Consider the following 23,511-nt stretch of genomic DNA (forward strand, 5'->3'; position numbering starts at 1 on the left):
TTTTAATATTATTTATTATAGAGGTATTTTAAACCTAGTAAACGGACCTAGTAAAAGACCTAATTATAAAAAAGATTCTATTAATATAACTTGATTTCTGACTTTTTAGAATAAGCTAAAAAGAGCTTTTATAGTTATAATTTAGAGGTTTTTATAGATATCTAAAGAGTTTCCTCTTTAAAATAAGTATTATTTAATACTTATTATATTTATAATAGCTAAGGAGAAATGTTTACTATAAGATAAATAAATAGATTATTTTATAGATCTCTTAATTATAGAATTAGTTAAAAAGTAAGGTATAAAGAAATACCTTAAAGGCTTTACTATTATAGCTAAAATAATAGAGATATTTATAATTATATTACTTAATAGAACTAAAGATTTCTCGGTCTTTCGAGTTTTTAAATTAGATAGTTATAAATATCTAATTTCCTATATATAAATATATATAGCTACTAAAAGAGCTATAGTACTAGCTCCTCTATTTGAATTTCTTCTAAATATTATCTAGGTAATTTAGAGAAATGATTTTTAATATTAGAATATTATAAAATAAAGGCTTAGTAAAAAAGATACTAAGAGAAAAGAAATCTGGAAAAATAATTTAAGCCTATTTAGGTATTATTTAAGAATTATTATATCTAATAATTCTACTTTATATTAAGAAGTTATAAAGCTTTATTATAATACCTAATAGTTAGATACTATAAAATAGAGAAGATTCTTAAGCTTTTTAGAAGATTCTAATATTAAAAGAATATAAAAGAAGATATTTATAATTATTATTAAGAATATAATATTTACTAGAGAGTTAAGGTAAAGAGGTATTTGCTATATAGTTTACTTAGTAGTTTATTATAGTCTAAGAAACCCTAAAATAAGATCTCTATAGATTTTATTATAGGTCTACTATTATATAAGAATTTAATAGAAAGTCTTAATTTTAATATAATTCTTATAGTTATTAACTAGTATTTTAAAATAATAAGATATATTATATACTATAAAACTATTAATTTTTTAGAGCTTACTAAGATTATATAGGAATATGTTTTCTTAATCTTTAGCTCCTTTAATAGAATTATTTCCGATCGAAAAATAGTATTTACTAGCTAGTTCTAGTCTATTTTCTATTTTTACTTAATATATAAATAGTATTTAAGTATAGCTTATTATTCTTAGATAAATAGTTAGATAGAAAGATAGAACTAGATCCTGAAATATTACCTGAGATATTATTATAATATCTAAAAGAATAACTAGTTTAAGAAGTTGTTTTTTATAGAATTTATATATAATAACTTAAAATATTAGGTTTTATAAGATATATCTTTTTATATATATTATAGATATTATTTTTAACTTTTATAAAATCCTAAAAATAGAATTATAAAAGAGGTACTAGTTATATATAAAAGGCTAGAAACTCTTAAAATAAAATAGAGAAAGCTTAAGGATTTGTAATATTATATATAAAATAACTAGAAAACCTATTATAATAAATACTAGTTAGCTAAATATTATTCTAAAGAAGCCTAAATAATACTATTAATAAGAAATATTAAACTTAAAACAGGAAAACTTAAGCCAAAATTTATAGGTCCGTTTAGGATCCTTAAATATATTAGTAATTTGGTATATAAGTTAAAACTACTAAATATATATAATTATTTATATTTAATTTTCTATATTTCTCTTTTTAAAGAATATATAATAAAAAAGGATTAGAAGCTATACTTATATTTTTCTAGAGAACTTCCGGAATTAGTAAATAATAATAAAAAATAAGAATAGGAAATAGAAGCTATTATTAATTACTAATAAGATAATAGAAGTAAGAAGTAATAGTATTTAATTAAATAGAAAGCCTGGCCTAAAGATTATAATATCTAATTATCTATTTTCTCTAATCTTAAAAATTCTAAAGAACTTCTAAAATCATATAACCGAAATTATAGCTTGAAATCCGAAACTACTTTTTAATAATCTTTTAAGATTAAAAAGAATTCTGGACTATTAAGAAAAAGGCTACTTAAAAGAAAGAGAAGACCTAAATAGCTAAGAAAAGGCCCGGAATAATAATAGAGATATTTTTTCTCTGGGTTTTTTTATTTATAAAGGTTTTTTAGGGTTTTATTAAGGCTTATAAGAATTATATTTAAATTATTAGAAAAAGGTTTAGAATTAAGAAAGATTTATTATAGGTAAACTAGCTATAGGTATTTTAAATAAATAAACTCTAATTCCTATAAATTCCTAATTCCTAAAGTAAGAATACTAAATACTAGTCCTATTTAGGACTTAGTAAAGAATTAGCTAATACTTTCCGGAATCCGCTTATCTTTTAATAAAATATAGTTATATTATAATAATATTAGTATTAAGGATATTAAGAGAAGTAAATAAGGAACTTATAATAGCTATATATATCTTATAAAAGGCCCGAATTTCTGAAGTCAGGTTTCAAATAACTATAAGTATTATATTATTAGTATTTAAAGTACTAGTAATAAATTACTTAGTAATCTCGGTAATAAGTTTAGTAATAAGATTAATATCTTAAAGGTAGATATTATAGTATTTTTTTAAGAAATTAGTAAGTATCTAAGTATATTAGAAAAAACTTATTTTTAGGATACTAATCCAAGTAGTATTATTATTTGCTTTATTAAGACAGGAAAAAGAATTCCGAAGCTTATTAGTATTCTTCTAGTTTTTGAAAACCTAATTAATAGTATTATTCTCGTTAGTATAATACTATTTAGAATATATTTTAAGAAATTTCTTAAAGGTTATAATAGTATCTTTCTAGAACTGGTAAGCTTCTAATAAATAGCAAGAAATCTGAAATTATATTAGCTTTAATAGATATTAAAGCTAAAGAACTTACTAATATATAAGACTCAGAACCCTTATTATAATAGTTGTAATTCTTCTTATTAGGTATTATAATATATAAGATAAAGGAATTAATAAATAAATACTTGAAATATTTCAAGTATCTGCTAGTAATAGAAAAGGAGGCTATAAGATTACCTTTATATTTATTATTATAAGGACGAATAATAAAGCTAGAAGAAGATATTATAGAATTAATTAAAAATAATTAAAGAAAACTTAGAAAAGAGTAGAAAAAGAAGCTAGAAAGTAATAATAGAAAAAGTTATATATATAATTATTAGAAAGGAAGAGAGTATATAGTAATACGAAGAGGTCCTTTTATAGAGGTAGAGAACCACCTAAATTAATTACTAGTTTTCATACTAGTCCTAATCGGAAACTAGTATAACTAATTAATATATACTCCCAGGAGCCTGTAAATAATCTCCAGGATCTCAGAAATATTCGTATAGGTTTCTTATATAAATATTTATTAAATACTTTCTATATAGCTATTTAGATTATTCTAATACGAGATCTGACAGGTGGTATTAATTTCGTAGGATAGTACCTTAGTACTTTAGATCGAGCTAATCAGAATACTCAGATCCTAAACGAAATTATAATTACCGGCTAGCCCCTATACCTGGGGTATAATTACCCTTTCTTCTTACTTACTCAGCCCTGATCTGATTAGACGATTTTTATATCCATTATCTAGATTATATTAGTAAAACTACCTCCCAAGATACTGGAAGTTTATATTAATTAAATAAATAATTAATTAAATATTTACTAGGATAGATTAATGGATCTTGGGAATAAGATCCTAGGAGAGGGGTATAGTTATAATATATACAGGGTCGTATGTAACTTAAGGGCATATAACGAACCTCGGATATTGCAGATATTAATTAGGGAGTTCGGTAGCCCTTCAATATCCCAACTAACTACTATTTATATTATATGTATTAGGCTTATAAATTACTAATTATATATATGCTATCGGGGCCTCCTATTTAGAGGGGGCTTCCCTGGACCTTATAGGAAGGACAGAGATTAGTTCTATACTAAATTTAATACTATAGTTTCACAATACACTAATTCATTCTATTGTCTTATTGCCTACTAATAAATACCTTATAGAGAGAGAGAGAGAGAGAGAGAGAGAGAAGGAAAGAAGATAAAAGAAGGGGAATACTAGCTAAAACTACTGAAACGCCGGCTAGCTAGATAAAACTAGTTATATAATAGCCACTCCTATATAGCCTCTAGCCAGTACTATTACAAAAGTAATAGAAATCTTAGACCAGGTATTACTAATTTCATTAATAATATTAGACTTAAAATATTCAAATAACTTATATATTTAGTTAGTAATTAATAAATAATATGAAATTGAACTTATAGCTTAAATATTAGTAATTTTAAATACTTACTTTAATTGTTTTTATAATGGCAGGAACAGAGTAATAGAACGAGGCTCAAAGATTAATGATTTCCTATATCTTGAGAATTTAAAGCTAAGGAGGACAGGAGTGAGGTATGGCAATAGATAAGTAGGTATAGCCAAGACCACTGAAATACCGAGCTTTGGAAGCGAGCTTGGTTTGAATCATAGCTTGGAACCTTAGCTGAAACCAACCCCTTTGGCTAAAACCAACCATATAATACCAGCCGTTATAATTTTAATACTGCTTTCCGGTACTTAATATTATCTAATATAACTCATTTTAAGAAGGTATTCTTGAATTCTTATTAATAGAAAGATATTATATATTTATAGTTTTTATTAATAATATTAGATACTTATATTCTGCCTTTATTATAATAAACTCTCTATATATCCCCTCCTTTATTCAAGTAATAATACCTTAATAAATACTATTTGGCATTTTTAAGAGTATTTATAACAAGGGTATACTTCTTATCTTAACTAAACCTAGAATTATAATAGCCTATTTAAAATTAGTTAAAAATATATAAAAACCTCAATATTTATAAAGCTTATAATAGTATACTAATACAGGCTTTTAAGGCCAAAATGAATTAATAATTATATATTCAAGAGGCCAAACCTATAATATTTATATCTTCTTTACTAATAGAGCAAGTATATACTTCCTTAGTAATTGAGTAATATATATAGGTCAATTATTAAATAAAGGCTCCTTAAAGATATAAGGACTATATTTACTAGGCAGATCCTTATACGGAATAATATATGGAATTTGTATTATATTCCGGTATTGGGTATAAACAGGTATTATAAAGAACTATAGAAGGGCCTTTCTCTTTTTCTACTATATAATCGAAGGCATTCGGAAGAGATAATAATTAAGCCATAGTAGTAGAGATTAATTATATAGATTATATAAATAGTTTAGAGAAAGTCAAATTAATATTAGAAGGTGCCATATTAATAATAGTAATGAATTTTTTTTTGTTCTATAGTTATTTAGCTACCAGAAGCGCTATATAGACGTACTATATACAGGCTTCCTTTAAGCAAGTCTTACTCCTCAGAATACAGCTCTTGAGAGGGCTCCTATATATAGTAAAAGCTCAGTACTTATCCCTCCTATTCTGTTCCTTTAATAATTATACTATAACAGAATTACGGCCGGCGGACCGGCCCAAATATAACTAGCCATACTCCTTAAATTTAATCTCTTCTATATACGTCTATAGACACTATCCTCTAATATAGCTTAGTTCAGGCCTCCCAATTTCTTCGTCTATTTAACGTATTTCACATACCTTTATTATGTCTTCCGATAGAGTAAGAGAGGGTATTCTTTACTAAGCTCGTAACTAGGGACTAACTAGCCGTTTGCAAAGATCTATTACTTTATATATAGTTATAATCAGGGCCCCTTTGCCCTATATATATTAATTATACCTATAGTTACCCAAGAAATATACCAGATTCCGGTTATAAAGACCTATTCCTTCCCATACTCCTGTTTATATTACCCAGGCCCCTCTTTATTATTCTATTACCATTACCGGAAATTCCAAAGCCCCTATCTGGCAATTCTCTTAACTTGAATATTATATTTTAATCTGCCTTATAATCAAGGACTACTTGCGGATTATATTCTCGACCTAATATAATATATAGCTCGCGCGTATTAAGAGGGAATAAATTCGTAAGCGTATCTAGAGAAAAGGTCCTCTAGTCTCAAATCAGTATATATATTCATTAACTCGTTGTGGATACGTTTTGTCTATATAGGTAAGGCCTACTACTTCTGTAATCGCTTCTACTCGTATCCGTGAGTTCTAGTTCTTGTCCAGAGCCTAACCACGCTTGTAGATTAATTACTTCGTGCTTGTACAGTTGTATTTGGATCTTGAGGGCGAGTCGATGATGTACTATCCTGAGGGGTATTAATTAACGCGTTGGATACGCTCTCAGTGCGTCAAAACACCATTGATTCAGTCTTAGCCCAAGAGCATGAGAAGCCCTTGGTTTCCAGCCTGCACTGCGTGGAAGTGCTGAATCGTCGCAGGCCTAGTGGTAATGATTTAAGTCAATAGATGCAGAGTTTTCATAATAATTATGGTATGTAAGCCCTGAAATATAAGGCTATTTAGGCTCAAGTTGCATAATAGGGTATGTATTAGGTGTATAAATCACGTATAATACCGGCTAAAAGACCCTCCGAAGGTACTCCAAAATCGTCAAATTACAGGGCTTCAACTGATAAGCGCTTATTAGTTGGGCTTATTACTAGCTGACCGACTTAGTCGATTTTATATCCTCAACTGATTGACTGATTACTGATATACCAAAAATTAATTAAGCGCTGACCGACAGCCGCTGACTTATTCTACAGCCTGGTGGTGAAGGAACTTGATTACGCTATAAAAGGGAACTCTTCGCAAATCAGGCGTGATAGCGACGACGCGAATATAAATTTCTAGCAGGAGGGGTTCAAAGTGTTTAGGAGTAGCTACAGAACACGACTTATACCCAAAATATTCAAGATATCGATGTGTGCATAGAGTTGAGATGCTTAAAGTCAAAGTACCCCCTATTTTTTTTTTCGGCACATAGAGTTTTTCGGGTGCCGGGAGATTCGGCGCCAGCGGGTTCCCGACAAGCACCAAGTATATCGGATTTGAACCAGAACTGAAGTATCTGCTGCTCTCCAACTCAGAATACCCCACGCACACATAAATCCCCATTTATTTAAGGATTCCCTTTCTTCTCTAAGCAGGATCATATAATCAAACAATCAATTCCAGATGATATCGAATCCAAATTCAGCATGGCTTTCCTCATTTTCTTCGAATAAATATTCAATGAGGATAGTTCTATCTCCAAAATCGACCTCTTTTGCAACCTGTTTTACTTATTTATGCTACCTTACCTGTCGATCATCACCTGTCAAATCACCTAGTTCACCTACGTAGAAGCTCTACGCGACAAAGAATTGGGCATCTTGGCGGAACTCTTTTTCACTGAGAAGGAGAAACGGAACGAGAAGCTGCTCGAGATGTGCTTCACCTGTGCCCAGTAAAATTTTTTCCAGACGAATGAAATGCTGGGATACCTCGATCGGAAACTGAACATATTTAATCAAGGGGACAAGGGTGATGACTCTGAGGATATTGTGGTTCAAAGCATCAGGGTGCGGGAAGTGCGCTTACAAAGGATTAAGACGGAGACGACTCGAGATCGGCTTTATAGAATGTTCTTCGATTTTACTCCTTCTTGGAAGTCCGAGCCATCATACGACGAGCTTCAATCGATGACCCGAAAGTGGAAAGAGGGGAAACGAAACGGGTGTATTGACTCTTGAACGGTGCTTATTCCTGTGGAGCTAGCCCTTGCCATACTTGGCAGTCCGATATCGTGATGGCTCGTTGTGCACGGTACATACTTTTGCAGAGAGCTTGGAAAATAGAAAATAGATCATATAGAGTTATAGATAATTCCATTGACACTTTCTACCAGGACCATGAGTGCTCACCTTGCTTGATTCGTTCAACTCGCTGTGGTAGCTGCGGAAGTTGAACGTGATATATTCTTCAAGAGGTTTGAAATGAAGGAATATGGAGAGGTATTGCAATATGGCGCGATGCCGCTGCATTTAAGAACCAGAAGTGTGTACTGACAATGCTCAGCAATGTGTCGTGGTGTTCTCAAGTGGATCCAATCATTCGAGAGCAAAAGATCGGTGGCTGAACTGATTTTCCATAAGAAATGCTTAAAATAGAGGGGAAATTAGCTGTAATCTTCTTGAAGAGACTGAGCTTTCAAACAAAACTACGCTACGTCACACCGCAGCCTCGAGTATCAGATGGTGGAAAAGGAAAGGATGCGCAAATAGAGGGAGAGATTGGGAGCTTCGCTGGATGGATACAGTATGCAAGAAAATAAACAACCCCGATAGCACAAAGATCGAGGAATAGAGAACGGTTCGTCCGTCACTGGATTCTTGCCACGTCCGGACCGAACGTTCTTGTCTCTTTACAGGATGGTTTGACTGGCAATTTCAACCCTGTTTCCCGTCTCTGGGGTTTCCCGTCCATTATTGTTCTTCCCTCTTCCCTTCTCCCCTTGGGTCCACACCTAGCCGTCTGTTTCGACCGTCTCTCTCTGAATCATGCCTCTTCTTGACGATCCAATCCTAATATCTCACATCAAAGCCACCAGGCCATCTCAATTTAGCATATCAGCCTGACAGGTTATCCACCAACAGTCGCCGATGCTAATAGTATGCCACATTGTTTTCAAGTGGAAACGACTCAGCAGTAGTAAACTGGCAGACAGGGCATGACGCGTAACCACCGTGTTCGTTTTCTATCCATGTGCCGCCATTACACGCCCCACAGCTAGGGGCGGCAGCTGCATATCCATCCTCAGTAGATGTCTCTGCAGGATCTTCCATAGTCGTCTCGGCTGGATCTCCCATGACTTGCTTGCGAGCCCTGATGCGGTCTTCTTCGCACGGATTTTTGCATGATGAGCATTCCCATCCTTGGGTGACATAGTTCTTGACGAGACAGCGATTGCAGCGCCAATGCTTGTGGCTGATATAACGCTCGGCAAGCCAGATCTTCTGTGCTCTCTGCCACTTCTGTTTGTCCTTGTTCCTTGATGACTTCTCACCTTTAGCGCAACCAATATCCTCCTTATGATAGTCTCGAAGGTGATCTCTATAGTGGTCTTTCCGCGTAAAGGGGTCTTGGGATCGAAGACACTTACGATAGTCGCAAGGGAATGAATCCTTTACATTGGAGTGTACGTTCTTATAATGGCGTTCAAGGTCAGCTGGCCGGCTGAAAAGTGTCTGCTTTCCACTACACCCGGGGTATTGGCAAGGGAAGTGGTTCTTGTTATGAATCCTAATCAAGTGTGAACAATTTGTAAGCCTATTGTTAGTGCTAAAACTCACTTTGCCTCATCCAGATATACTTTAAGCGGAGTCTCATATGTTGGAGTCCACTCATCCAGGAGCTGGAAGTATGGCTGTTTGCCCTTTGGCACGATAAATTTGTACAATCTCACGAAGTCGATGCCCTTCGTACCCCATTCTAGACTATTTGGTGTGTGCCTCATAGTATCGGTCTGCTGGAAAGATGAACAATCGTATGGATGAGAGGTCATGAATTCGTTCGCTGGGGCAGAGGAATCAAAGCAGGACCCACTCTGCTGGAAGTAGTCGGACGACCAATTGTATAAACTTGCAGCTGGAGATGTGACAAATTCGTTCGTTGAAGTATACGGAGCATACCAAGAATCAGGCTTTGAAACAGCGGCATTTTCTATCTTCACATCTGGCGAACAAGAAGTACCTGTTTGCCTGCTGTTTTGAGTTTTGCAAGGGTTGATTGTAGATGGTAGTCTTTGTCCAGAGCGTTTTAAGTCGGAAGTCTCAAATTTTTCGAGTGGAGGAAGACCAATTCCAGACTGAATTCTGTCCTGGTCCGGATTGCCATACTCCTTGTCGTCAGGCCCCAGTCGATCTGTTTCTTGCTCCAACTCAAAGTCAATATTGGAGCGTATTCGTTTGAGAGAGGCCCTCTTCAGTTCTGGCTTCTTTTTTGCAACATCAGGGGAGGGATCGATAGAAGATGAGACCTCGGCCTCCTGTTTGGACCGTTGACAAAAATCTTCGGGTCCTAACAACGAAAGTTTCCATGAGGACAGATCTAGGCCATCTTGAAAATGGCCTGGGATATGGTCCATCCTCTCGTCCCAAGTTTTGAAGAGCACCCCACAGAATCCACATTGCCTAGGCCATTTGCTGTTGACTGTATACTTACCAGCAGCTGCAAGATGGCTCACATTGCTTACGCCAGGATGACTGCGAAGATGCGTAATGAGACGATCCTTCCTTCCATATGTTTTACAAGATCGTTGAGCACGTTGGCATTGAAGGTAGTGTGCTCTCAAAATTGCCCCCGACACAGGGAATGATTTACGGCAGAATTCGCAGACGGAATCTCCGTTGGAGTCGACAGGGGGCGGCGATGTAGGACATGCTAGACAGATAAAACGTTCCTGCTGTGAATGTTTCTGGCTTTCCTCGTGTCGCTTCCATTCAGCCAAGGAGTGTGTAGTGTATATACAGTCTTCTCTGGTACAGTAGTACAGGCTCTTAATCCCGCACTGCGAACAGGGAGGATGTACTGATATATGCTGGTAATCGTCCAGAGACGCGAGCTCTTCAGTCTCTTGGACTGGCTGGCGAGGTGTTGAGGAAACCGAGGTGTTCCCCATCTCGTCTTTCACATCGACAAGATTGGAGGTGGATTTAGAATCCTGGGATAAAGAAGTAGCGCCTGACTGTCTTATAATATCGCCATCAGATGACGAGTTTCCGTATTTCGCTTCTTCGATGACTAGCTGGTTCAGCTGGTTGACCAATTCTGCCACCTGATGTATCAGATCCGCAGCCTTGCGTCGAGAGAAAGGGGAGAAGGACTTGATTGACTCTTGAACCAAGGCAATGGCTTCTTGAAACTTGGCTGTGTGTGTCCTCGATGCATCTATGTGGCCGGTGAACCGAGTCGGGAACACTTTCGAAGGGTCGTCTGTCACCTCTCTCTTTTGCCTTTTGCAATGGAGGATATCAGGAGAGACTGTGACTCTATTCTGTGGCAAGGAAATTGCCAGAGAAGCCCCCGTTTGTAAGGTCATTGACCTTGATAGTAGGTTTCCGGGAGGCCTAACAGGGCCATCTATGAATCGTTTGGCCATTTGAGCTAGAAACCCTTTCGAGGTTGACACTGAACTGGTTACAGTGTGTGCTTGTCGGAAGCCGTCTTTTGTTGAAAATTGATCGATTACGGCATCAGGAAACTCTTCATCGAATAGTTGAGATTCCTCGTCTGGGCACAAGTCCAGCACAGAGCACATAGGTCGAGATACCGGATCATCGTTATCTAAGCTCACTGTCAGTGTTCGTTTCTCGTGAGCATTTGTTACCCAGTTACATACATGATCCTGCCACGGTGCCATACTTCTGGAGGATCCCATCGAGAGCTGGCTTATCAATATCGAAGGCGCCCGTTTCGAAACACTGGCTGAGGGGACCTATTGGCACAAAGCTTCTCCGTAAAGCCGGTCCGTCCGACCAGTGATTGCGATCAGAGCTCGTAGCGTTTAAGAGGTCTATCTGCGATGTCTGGAGACGAGGGGATTCCTCAGTAGCAGGAGAGACATCGTGAGCGAGCTCAAGAGCTCTCGGGTCGATACCCGAAAGGCTAGACCAATCAGCATCCATTTCTGCTCAGCCGTGCAAGCGTTTGGCAGCTAAACGTTGTTTGCAAGAATTGATGCAGTTGATCCATATATTGAAGATGGCAACCTCGCGCGACATATCAAATAAAATTCTATCTGCCCTCGAGGGAGATTTTGCGGACCGCGTGAGGGTAAGGCTGGCTGTGGGATTGTGAGGGCTGACGTCGAGGGCGGTGGCTGAGGGCGGCCAATCAGTTCGAGGGCAAAGACGACAGATGGATGCAGCCGACCAAAGGGCAGAAGGCCGTGTCCAGGGCAACACAACTGGTCAGTTCTCCAGTTTCCACCGGAATGGGATATTTCCAGTTTGTGTTTTTCAATAACTCGACTGACGACCCGTCTGCAACTGAACACAAGATTGAAACTCACAGCAGTCCCTAGAATAATAAATCTAAGTCCTGAAATCCCCCTGCTCATGACTGAGTAGTCAAATCAAGAGTTTGATCCTTGCGAGAACGGCCGTCATTACCTCCTTCACCATCTCATCCTTCAATACGCCTTCCTCGTAGGTGGCAGAGATCAGGCAATCTCCCTCCTTGACACTGGCGACATAGTTCGACTCGAAAGTCTGTGCTCGAACAGCAGAACGGCGCGGCTGCTACCAATACCTTCTTCTGGAAAGACTCAATTGAGAAGTTCAGAGAGCTTCTAGTTCGTTGGATTGTGTATTGCCATATTGCTTTCTTTCAATTAGAAAATCCGTATTTCCGAGAATTACTCTCACTTTTGAATCCGGCGCTTCTCAATCACCTTCCAAAAGCCGCGAAAACTATTCGAAGCTGGGTAATGAATACCTTTATATCAAAGAAACAACAGCTTAGGGAGGACCTCCGGCTCTCACGAAGTAGAATCTCTATCTCCTTTGATCTCTGGACTTCGCCAAACCCCTACGCTATTCTAGGCGTCATCGCTATGTGGATTGATGCTACCGGCCAGCGACGAGCTACCGTTTTGGGTATACGACGTGTGTACGGCGAACACACTGGTGAGAATCTTGGATCAGTTGTTCTTGAATTGCTGAAAGAATACGATATTAGTGGACAATACTCCTATCAATGCGTTGCTTCCTCCACATTGCTGCATGATGAATGATCATTCAAGACGCCAAATCATGCTGTAACCGCGGGCTTCAGGTGCATCCAAGGGTGGTCGGTTTCCTTCATCGAGAGTCTGGATGTTGGCGCAGATGGATATATAAGGGTGCAACTCCTCTGAAGCTTTCATCATCATCTCTGCGTTCCTAGCATCCAACCCTTCAAACATCTTTCCAAACCTTCTCACCCGGTACATATCTTGTTATCACGCACATCAAAGGGTCGACCCATTCTTCGCGCTGATAATGGCTCGAAAATTTTAAAACAAAATCAAAGAACGTCGAAAACATATCTTTAAAGGATGATAAAGTCAGGACTGCTGGATACTGGGCTGGATTGTGTCACAATAGGTGAAACGCCCGTGACGTCGAGGAGAAGGCAGGAAAGGAAATCAGCGGCGTAGGTTATTGAGGGGCTTGCAAGTATTATTTGGCAGCTTTGATGCCATTGCTTATGATGAGCAGGGGTCCGCAACTTTATATCCTGTGGCCAGTGGTGTTTTTTCTAAAGATGCAGTGCAGTGAAATACTTCAAAAGCCAAACCAAAGTATGGTAAATCGTAGCTTAGGGGGCACGCAACTCTCCAGGAAGCAGGTCATAGCAGTTGAGATGGAAACTCCAACACTAACGACACTCAAATTGGCCACGAGAATTAGCCCCACAGTTTAAGAACCGCTCCCATATCAACCGTATAAAAAGACCGGCTTCCGGCTATACAACATCCAACTAATCTCCTCCACAGACAACAAATTATTGGGGAACTCCTGCGAGGTATACCGGACACGGGTCACTCCATCATTATCACTTGATGGTTGTCTCGTGTCATCTAGCAACCAAAGACGCAATAATCGGGAGAGGGAGGAAGAGCAGGGTTGGGGGTCTTCCACAATCCATCAGTACAACTTCTCTATCTGAACGACGTCTCAACTCACGGCATCTTTGACGAGCTCAGCTGGAGCGGCAACAGCCACTGGAGCAGCCACGGAAATAACAGCCTGAAGGGCAATAGCGGTAATGATGGAGAACTTCATGTTGATACTTGGTGATTGGTGATTGGGGGTAAAAAGATTGAGTGGGAGGTTTGATGCGGAAGGGATATCTTCTTTGGATTCGAATGATTGCGTGACCCAAGGCTGGAAATTTTTAAACTGGGTAGGGCAGGTGTCTTTATACTGCTCCTGAGTCCTCGCAGTGCATAAACGAGGGAGTTGAACCTATTTGCTGGCGGTAGAGCGGTCAGGATTCATACGCCAGGCCACTTTCCTTGGAAACTACACCCAGGACTGGCGAATCCGACGATCAGGACTATATTGGCTAGAGATAAAAGAACTAAGACAGAAATTGTGCAAGTGAAACCCGAAATCCAGTGTTTTCATTCTCCCGACCTCACTGCTCCCGACCTAAGGAAGGATCGATCCTTCTTGCTCCTAGCCTTGATTCGTCGCCTAGCCTTCCTAACCTAAAACTTAGGCAAGCTAGGTTGGTAGTGGATTTTTGGTGGGTATTTTAGTCGGGGTTTTGTTAGGTAACATCCTAATAAGGAAGCAGTATGGATGGTGGACGCGTCTGAGTCGGAAATTAGCGTGATACGAGGTGCCTTTTGTAATGCTAGTAACGTATAAAAGGACTACTTAGGACTCTCTTAAGAGAACTAAGACACTGTCTTGACTACGAATTATTGGCTATCCGTTACGCTGCAGTGACGGAAGCACTGGACCGTGTCCCTCTAGGCGAGCTAGATCAGCTAATTAGGTCATTAGATTCTTGACTCTAAGATAACTAATTTGCTTCTGAGAGTAGAATTTTGCGGTATATTTCATTATGGAAATGCGTCCGCGGCCGCAGCGCAACGGATAGGCTCCCTGTCGGAATTCGGAAACCCTCGAAAAACACACTACTAGTCCTGCCGGTATGTTATCCCTTTGAATTCCTCGTGTCCCACGTTTATAGCTGGAGGCCCTTGAGAATCGAGTTTTTCTTAGCTTTATAATCACTCGATTCGGACATATAGCTTTGTAGGCGACAGCGAGAGAATATTTTTATATAGTGGCTAATTAGAACCTTGCTAGCCTCCCTGCTCCTAGCCGAAATACGTGGTAACCTTCCTAAAGCTCGCTCTGACTTTTCTAGGCACTCTTATCCTACTCCTAGCCTAGCTTAAAGCTTAGGCAAGCTAGATCGGGAGTATGAAAACACTGGCGAAATCTACTCTTTTTAAAAGTGCTTCGGTGGAATTCCCGCAAGAAATTGTGGATTAGCTCGAAGCTCCCGCAGTTATAAAAACTTCGCCGCAATACGGAGCTAGCTTCAAATTCTGACTGTAATCTCTCAGGCAAATTCAGTCTCTGCTTTGGTAGAGAAGTTCCAGATGACCTGCCCTTTTCAGAGAGCATCCTATTGGAAAGTGATCGATTTATTGATGGAAAATCGATATATTGGAGGTTGACAATCTGTAGAATGACTAGATACAGGAGAGTGAAGAGTAAAAAAGGAGAGGAGGGAATCTAAAGTACAGTTCTTATATACCCACTAGTGGGTGGCGATTTCCTCCAGTATATTATAAATCAGATGACTCATATATATTAGTGAGCGTTCCCTGAGCTTCCATAGTGAGCTATTCCATAGGCTTCCATAGTAAACCATTATAAATGAGAGTGGCGAAGCTAATATTAGTAGTTGAACCTGGTACTGGAAGGACTAGTAAGCTAGTACCAATTCAACACATCCTTACGTCAACAGTCTGATAAGATCATCATTGCTGGGATAAATAAAGTAGATCCACTTGAGATAAGAGAAGCACTGGCCGGATTGAGTATGCTTACCACACACCAAGCCTGTCGACGAGGGAAAGGATGCAGCTCGATCTATCGGGCAGTTGAGTAGCCTCCAGGCACGATGAAGAACATCTGTTGTCCCCCATCATGGTGGCCAATTTCCGGATGAATAATATTACCAAGAGCGAGGAACGAAATAATCTTTAATTCGCTAGAGAAAGAGCATTTTGCAGGTTTAGATGGTGGACGTGTTAAGAAGATAGCTTTCTAATAGTGTGAAGATAATGATCCGATAGCAACCTAAGAGATCAACCACGGCGAAGCCCAAGCCTCGATCTGCGGGTTAGTGTGACACGAAGTCAGTTGAATGCAAACTGTACTCGATTCCGACTACTTCGTCTGGGTAAACTTTTCTACTTTTCCGGATTACAATGCGTCGCGCTTACCGGGCACGTCGGCCGCAAACTGCGAGCTAAGAACACTGATTCGAAGCTTGAAGAGACAGTTTGAGCGGGGGTTCAAGTAAGATTGCGATATGGAAGGTAGGAACTAATTCCACCCCTCTTTAGGAAGGTGGGGGAAGTGGATCAGAGGTTGGGGTAGCTGTGCGGCAGGACAACTCCACACAGCTACCACATGGCGCAGCACACATCTTTTGGCTATCGAAAAGCACGTCGGTGGCACTTTAACTAAGCTTATCTCCACACCAAGGTCAATGACACCATGAGATCGTGTACTCCTGAGATTTCTAGGTGCTTCTATGTCGGGTCCCTTCGGCGGTAACCAGATACGCTCATGCAGCTTGATCAGTGACTTGCTTCCGCTTTGTGTTCTCCTGCCATTGACTACTTTATTGATGTTTTGAGGCTGTGTCTAGGTCTGCGCGAAGGATGGTCGATTACCACCAGCTGGGTCAGGTTGAAGATGATGCTTCATCCGAAAACGAGAAACATGAAAACGCTTGGAATCCAAATTTCCTCCAAAGACACTTCTCCAGAAAACTCATGATTTTGCATATCATAATCTTTGGAATCTACGCGCTAGGGGCATTCTATATATTAAGCAGACAGCCATCGGGCCATACTTGTGATTACAAACTATCCACACATTGTCGGTACCGCTAGACTTCTTCTCGGGGCCTCCAGCTAACACCTTGCACAGCTCCGGCGTTACCAATCATCACGTACGAAAAGCCTAGGCACCTTGATGCAGAAATTGTGCAGACAAACAAATATCGCGGAAAGCCCAGCCCTGAAATTGATGCAGCATGGTTGGAGATCGGTCTCGGAACGCCCGCAATCAGGCTCTACGACGATGACCTAAAGCGATTGAATAAGTCGGACACGCCTGACAGGCCTCTCCATAGAATACCCGAGGAGTTTGGTGGTGGATACTTGGCTATGCTTGAAGTGTTCCATCTATTGCACTGCTTGAATTCGTTGAGGAAGGCAATGGACAAGGAATATTATGCCGAAGAACGGGCAATGCATGGTGGTGAGAGGGCTAACAGAGCTCATGATGGCAAGTCATATCCTCGCCAAGGGGAGTAAGATTTCTAATATATGGTGTAGAACATTGCATTGATATGCTTCGGGTATATATCAAGTGCACGAGTGATGTGACGCCCATCACGTTCTTCGACAACGTCTTGCTGCCATCGAGGAAACTTCCTATGCCAGACTTCAATACCTTGCACACATGTCGCAACTTTGACGAGATATGGGAGTGGAATGGAAATAACGACCGAACACTGCAGTGGGACGGGATTGGCCTTGATCTTGGAGAGTTGATGCATTTTGATTGACAAAGAGAAAGGGAATGCTGCTACAAACAATTTAGGATCATTAAACAGACATTGTCGAAGGCAAATGTTAAATCAGCGCGAAATAAGCCAGAAGTTTCGTGAAGTCAGGGCAGTGCCTTATACGCTGCTCACGTCTGAAAGACACTGGTCACCAGCGATCCTAACGCAAAACAAGGCTGGGAATACTGACGATCACTACGAGCCGGAACGTCCACCATTGAAGCCTGTCTCGAGTTGTGCAACAGCTCCTTCATCGTCCGATGCTTTTGTTCTTGCAGCAATAATTTGAGATACCGAATGCGCTCACCGAAGTAGGAAAAGTCCTCATAGAACTCATCATCCTGGTGTAGGTACATGAGAATGCCTTGAATGTGGAAGAGCAGGACCTGAGGTGGTGCATCCGCTTTAGAGAGAACTTCTTCAATAGTAGCACTGGAGCTGCTGCTTTCGTATTTCGCTATGGTGTCTGGGACTGGCGTTGACATATAGAGGTGGAGGAGACTTTTGATTGGTTCTGCAAATAGATCCAATTCCTTGTCAAGGGATCGAGCTCCTCCTGTATTAGAGACCTCATTATTCATGGCCAAGATGCGTTGACCACGGTATAGATAATGTCTGGCATGTTTCCTGATATCAAGGATAGTTTTCTGCAGTTTTTTTGACGTAGTTCCGAAGATAATGTCATACATTCCTCTCAACTCCTGAGTTTGAAATGAACGAGGCTTGCTGCGATCCGTATCGGCGGATTGATAGCGTTACAGATATACACTTACCGTGGAACGCGGTACCACGAGGTAGATAGCCGGTACATGTATAGATCCTTGCCAACAACCCACAAATGCCCCGACAACTCGGAAGTTCACATAGCACGCCAATTGGGTTAATTCTGCGAAGGAATTGTAGAGAGAACTCTGCGGGCGAGAATCGCACCGCCCAGGACAACAACAATGCTCTGGCTGCAAAACCAGGCTGATTTATTCGCTGACCGTGCCCGCCGCGAACGTCAGGAAGCATTCTGCGGGCAAATGAACCCCGAAAAGATCCAAATTCCTTAAGCATTGGGCCGTCGGCCGACGGGAATGCCATTGGCAAAAGGGGCTCAACTTCACCTGGATGATTCTCGAAGTAATCTCGCACCAGTTTGGCGCTAGAACTAATCATTTGAATGAAATCCTGTAGAATGCGTTGCCTCTTCCTCGCCGCGCCACGCGTGTTTCGGGGGATCGTGCGTCGAGTTCTAGGTTTGCAACGATTTGGTTGGCTTCGAAGAAGCTGAAAAGCCGTGGTACTCTCGAAGATTCAAATTCTTCCTTCGTCCAGTATCGGCTGTGGGAATGTGTTATTTCAGTCCCAAATAGACTCTACATGATTCGGGGTTCGGTCTCTTCATTAAAAATATTGGCGTCAAGTGTCCGCTCTGGGTGATGCCTGCTGCGGAATTTATTATTGGTTAGGGAACAAAATCTCTCCCTTCAGTTGACCGGCTATGGGCTTTGCGGGTGCTGTTGATGGAACTGTTGTGTAGCGGTATTTTGGTCTCTTACTTGATTGAAATGTTCTCGGTTTCAAGTCAGTTGGCAGGTTACTAGAACAGAATCTTGGGGTCTACCTGTGGATTTTGAGAAGTCATCGCGATTAATCGCAGCTTATTCTTCACCTTCATCGGTTTTATGTCCACGGCCTTCATCTCCAAGTTACAAGCGCCGATCGTGTCTAAAATGCAGCCGAAGTTCCATTATTATCCTCACGACAGATTCGTGAAGCCTTAGACAGCCCTCTAGAATAGAATACAATCAGTTCCATGCCATTTGAAGTGTTGTCATAAAGAATATAATCACCTCCATCCTCACAGAAGGCCTGATTATAATACCTGCAAGGAGTCCGGGCTAATTATCTTCCCCTCTGTTCTATTTTGTACGTTTCAGTTGCTATTCTTTGAGCTCTCTGGCCGTCGCTGTCATAGAAAGGATTGTGCGAGGGCGGCGGGCTTCTTGCGGGAGGCATGACTGACGAGCAAACTCAATTTTCCTGTCTTTAGATCTAAACAGAACTCACTTGGAGGAATATTGCCATTAGTAACATGTACGTCTGTATCTCTCTGGTCTTGACGTCATTTTCCGGCAATGTATGAGGAAACCTACAAATATCCGATCGGATATCTCGATTCAGGCCCGACGATCCTGAGCCAACTCGAGATACAATCGCTCTCAGTGGACTTTCATGAGAATTAGCAGAGGTGACACAGCGAGGCCAAGCCAAGCCAACGCAGCGATGTCATGCTTATGACTCAGGTCTCAATATTAAGCTGTTGCAATTGTTATTGATGAAGTAGAAACTGATTTCATGATCGACGAAGTGATATGCAGGCTGCCCGCACTAAGCCCAAAACAGCGATTTCTGCCACCGCCTTCACCGCTGATAACCAAAATTACGACAAAATTCCTCAAGACATGAATCACCTCCCGCCAGCTCGAGAAACCTCCGGACTTCCTCGGAATCGTGCGTGACAATGCGAATATCGAAACCCTTGATCCTATTCATCGATGCCTACGACAGCTTCTCGAACAACATCATATGCCTTCTTGAAACGACACTTAATGTCTCCGTCCGCACGATCAAAATCGACAACCCTGCCCTAGCTACTGACGAAGCTTTACAAAACGAATTAAGGCACTATGCTGCGGTGGTATGTGGCCCTGGTCCGGGACACCCGGGAAAGAAAGAAGATATCGGGATTATGAGGAGAATTTGGAGGCTGAAGGAAGAACAGTTGCTGCCAGTGTTGGGAATTTGCCTGGGATTTCAGAGTTTATGCTTGGAGTTTGGGGGACAGGTGAAGAGGTTGAAGGGGCCACAGCATGGAATTATTCGGAGGATCAGACATGTTGGAGAATATGGGAAGGGGGGGCAACAAACTATTTTTGGCGGGGTTGGAGAGATCACTGCCACTCTTTACCAGAGTCTGTGTGTGGATGTTGGTCAAGACAAGACTAAGATGAGAAGGTGGGAGCCCGAGATCCCTTGTCCAGATCTTGTACCATTGGCTTGGGCCGAGAGCAGAGACTCGTTTCAAGATGACTCTGGGATCAAGGACGACATGGTTCTGGTTGCTGTACGGCACGCGACGAAACCTTTTTGGGCCTTGCAATACCATCCCGAGTCGATATGCACGAATAAAGAGAGCAAGCAGGTGGTCAGGAACTGGTTTAAGCAGGCTCAATTGTGGAACCGAATACAAAGACAGACACCAATATCTCAGAAGGGAACAATCCAAGGCCAATATGCTACTCGAGAAAGCTTGTTAAGTCAATTCGAGCAGAAGCTCACCCAGGATCCTGGTATCCGTTCCCCTGCAGCATATTTAAACAATTTTGGGAGAGCCGACAAGTGTACCGAAGTCATCTGCCATTCTCGAACCATACAATTCGCAGCAGATATTTCGATTCCGGATCTCGTTGAAGCTATCCAAGATATGCGTCAAGATCAAATTATTTTGGAATCTTCAAATGCATATGAGAAAGCTGTTGGGACCGTAGATGTCCGAGGCAGATATAGTATCATTGGTTTGGATGTTGCAGAGAGCACGAGATTTGAATACACCAGAGGAACCCACAAGATCACTCAAATTCATCCACGGAAAGGGACTATTTCTACTGACGACACAAGAAGTTTTGGCGGGATATGGCCTTTTATTGCTCAATATTTGGATGCAAGAAAAGTAGTGGACGGCAACCCTGATTCACCATTTTGGGGAGGTTTCATGGGCTACACGACGTACGAACTGGGACTCGAGGGCATCGATGTCAAGCTTCAAAGCAGAAAGGGGCGCCAACATTGCCGCCCAGATTTGTGTTTTGCCTGGGTAGAACGAAGTCTCGTCGTCGATCACGGAAAGAACGTGGTCTATCTCCAACAGCTTGCTCCGAGAGCAAATAATGACTTTGTCAAGACTTGGATGGATAGCCTTACAATTGACCTGCAAGCAGCCGTCGAACACAGCTCTTGCCCGCCCCCAACGACCCGAATTCCTCACTCCGTCATCTCAATCATGACCCCTCAACCCTCAGTCTACGAATCCAAAGTCCTGGCTTGCCAATCCTCCATTCGATCTGGGGATTCCTACGAGCTGTGTCTAACCTCACAAACACACATCAATCTCTCCAAACCCGCCTCTACTTCCCCCTCCTGGGCACTATACAAAACGCTTCGCACCCGGCAACCGGCGCCTTTCTCCTCCTACCTCCGTCTCGGATCTGCCACTTTGGTATCCTGCTCCCCAGAACGTTTCCTCTCCTGGACCGCCACCGGCTCCTGTGAGCTCCGCCCCATGAAAGGTACGGTCCGCAAGTCCTCTGCCGTATCCACCCTCGCCGCCGCAAAACTACTCCTCGACATCCCAAAAGAGAAAGCCGAAAATCTAATGATTGTCGATTTGGTGAGACATGATTTGCACGGTGTGTGTGGAAGCGGCAATGTAAGTGTGCCGAGACTGATGGTTGTGGAGGAGTATAAGAGTGTGTTTCAGATGATTTCTGTCGTGAATGGGCAGATACCGCCTCCGTATCCGGTTGAGATGGAGAAATATCTGTCCGCTGAGGAAATTGACGAGGCGGAGCAGAAAAGATATACCGGAATTGATGTGTTGGCAGCCAGTTTACCGCCAGGAAGCATGACCGGTGCACCGAAAAAACGCAGCTGTGAGATCCTTCAGGATATTGAAGGTGGTGAAGAGAGAGGGCTGTATAGTGGGGTTGTGGGGTATATGGATGTCAGGGGACGAGGGGATTGGAGTGTGACGATTAGGTGTATGTTTAAGTTCGATGACGAGGATGAAGTTGGTCCCGGAGAAGACCGGAAGGTGAGCGAGGAAAGGGAGACCTGGCATGTTGGCGCTGGAGGCGCGGTCACGGCGCTGAGTACGCCGGTTGGGGAGAGGGAGGAGATGGAGACGAAGTTGGCTGGCACGCTGGACCTTTTTAGATAACTTTTGGGAGACTCACGTCTGGATTTTAAGGGGAAAGGAGGAGTTTTTGCATCATTTTTGCATTTCGGGGGGAGGAATACTCAACGTATTCCAGGATATAAGGCAAGGCGTTGGAGACTCAACGATACCCCACTCGCAAGACGCAACAACCCCGCATATAGAATAAAATAGATGAACGTTCTGAATAAATCCATTGCACGCTAGTTATCAACTGCATCAAAACCCCCAACCCAAACCCATTGAAATTCTTCAGTTCCGCTTTGCTTGCTGATATGCTTTATACGTACAATACATCCCTCTCCCGTCCTTCCCACCATCCGGTATCCCTTACTCCTCCCTGCTTTCGTCAGGCCAGGTTCTGAAGAGGGACTTAGAATTCTGACTCCTCTTGAAAGAACATCCCAAACGCGATGATGGTGCCGTAGATCAGCGCCCCGCCCGTGATAGACATCAGCGCCGCTGCCCAGCGAATGAGCTCCGAGTGTGCTAGTAAAGCCGGGAGTGCTGCCAAAAACATCAGTATTTAGTCCACATTTACATACCTCTTCCCTCAGGAAACATACCAACACCCATCAAAACCAAGAACCCGGTACAGAACCTCCCGAAATCCACAACAGCATTGCTGCTTGATTCTACGAAATCATCGGGATTGGCGCAGCGTCCGCAGACCCAGTTTGGTAGCGGCGCGAGCACGTAGGTGGCGACGACTAGGAGTGGCAGGTATTGTTTGAAGAGGGCGCAGGAAAGGATTACGAGGAGGAAGCCGATTGCTAGGACCTGTTTGGAGGTTAGCTTGGAGGTTGAGGGGTGGAGGAATGATCACAGGCTCGCACGGGATGGGACAAATGAGCGGGGTTGGGGATGGAGAAGGGAGAGGGCTAGTGCAAGGCAGAGGAGACGTACAAAGGAGAGCGAAATAATGGTCTTGAGACCAGCGGTCATTTTGGGGAGTGAGAGAGGCACTTTGCTGGTGTTGTTATATGGTCGGGCTGCGGTTTTCGCGCTTCGCTGCTTCAGTCGTCTGCCTTCCTAGTTACGTCTCGATCGTCGCTTGATGCCGAAGTAATATCAATCTCCAGAACTAACAGAGAGATTTCTGGTGGTGAATTGTGAGGCTCGTTGTAAAGAAGAGTGAAAGCTGTTCTGGCGATGTTCCAAATGGCTGACGTTGCTCGGCTGAGGCTCAGCAGGCAGGACCTACCCCTGTCGCC

At 41.5% G+C, this 23,511-nt stretch overlaps 5 protein-coding genes across 5 annotated transcripts; 2 read left to right on the forward strand and 3 right to left on the reverse strand.

The window, feature by feature from the left end:
• Positions 1 to 8,606: 8,606 nt before the first annotated feature.
• On the reverse strand, positions 8,607 to 9,457 carry K444DRAFT_549234 (uncharacterized protein; the record flags this gene model as incomplete). The annotated part of the gene is made up of 2 exons (XM_024876436.1): positions 8,607 to 9,243; positions 9,294 to 9,457. The coding sequence occupies 2 exons, from the start codon at positions 9,455 to 9,457 to the stop codon at positions 8,607 to 8,609; spliced, it is 801 nt and encodes a 266-aa protein (XP_024726178.1).
• Positions 9,458 to 16,047: 6,590 nt separating this feature from the next.
• Positions 16,048 to 17,316, forward strand: K444DRAFT_638777 (uncharacterized protein; the record flags this gene model as incomplete). The annotated part of the gene is made up of 3 exons (XM_024884304.1): positions 16,048 to 16,054; positions 16,674 to 17,006; positions 17,084 to 17,316. 3 exons carry the CDS (start codon positions 16,048 to 16,050, stop codon positions 17,314 to 17,316), a joined length of 573 nt encoding a protein of 190 aa, XP_024726179.1.
• A 58-nt stretch (positions 17,317 to 17,374) lies between these two features.
• Positions 17,375 to 18,414, reverse strand: K444DRAFT_296714 (uncharacterized protein). Its single transcript, XM_024871690.1, has 2 exons — positions 17,507 to 18,414; positions 17,375 to 17,450 (listed from the first exon to the last, which is right to left on the reverse strand). Exons 1-2 carry the CDS (start codon positions 18,003 to 18,005, stop codon positions 17,434 to 17,436), a joined length of 516 nt encoding a protein of 171 aa, XP_024726180.1. The 5' UTR covers positions 18,006 to 18,414; the 3' UTR covers positions 17,375 to 17,433.
• A 1,359-nt stretch (positions 18,415 to 19,773) lies between these two features.
• K444DRAFT_622844 (para-aminobenzoate synthase) lies at positions 19,774 to 22,756 on the forward strand. Its single transcript, XM_024882179.1, has one exon. It carries the CDS (start codon positions 19,826 to 19,828, stop codon positions 22,298 to 22,300), a length of 2,475 nt encoding a protein of 824 aa, XP_024726181.1. The 5' UTR covers positions 19,774 to 19,825; the 3' UTR covers positions 22,301 to 22,756.
• Positions 22,546 to 23,382, reverse strand: K444DRAFT_622845 (vacuolar protein sorting 55). The gene is made up of 4 exons (XM_024882180.1): positions 23,204 to 23,382; positions 22,864 to 23,077; positions 22,684 to 22,804; positions 22,546 to 22,637 (listed from the first exon to the last, which is right to left on the reverse strand). The coding sequence occupies exons 1-4, from the start codon at positions 23,240 to 23,242 to the stop codon at positions 22,628 to 22,630; spliced, it is 384 nt and encodes a 127-aa protein (XP_024726182.1). The 5' UTR covers positions 23,243 to 23,382; the 3' UTR covers positions 22,546 to 22,627.
• Between the last annotated feature and the right edge of the window lie 129 nt (positions 23,383 to 23,511).

Source organism: Hyaloscypha bicolor, assembly GCF_002865645.1.
Source record: "Hyaloscypha bicolor E unplaced genomic scaffold K444scaffold_191, whole genome shotgun sequence".
Taxonomy (NCBI): domain Eukaryota; kingdom Fungi; phylum Ascomycota; class Leotiomycetes; order Helotiales; family Hyaloscyphaceae; genus Hyaloscypha; species Hyaloscypha bicolor.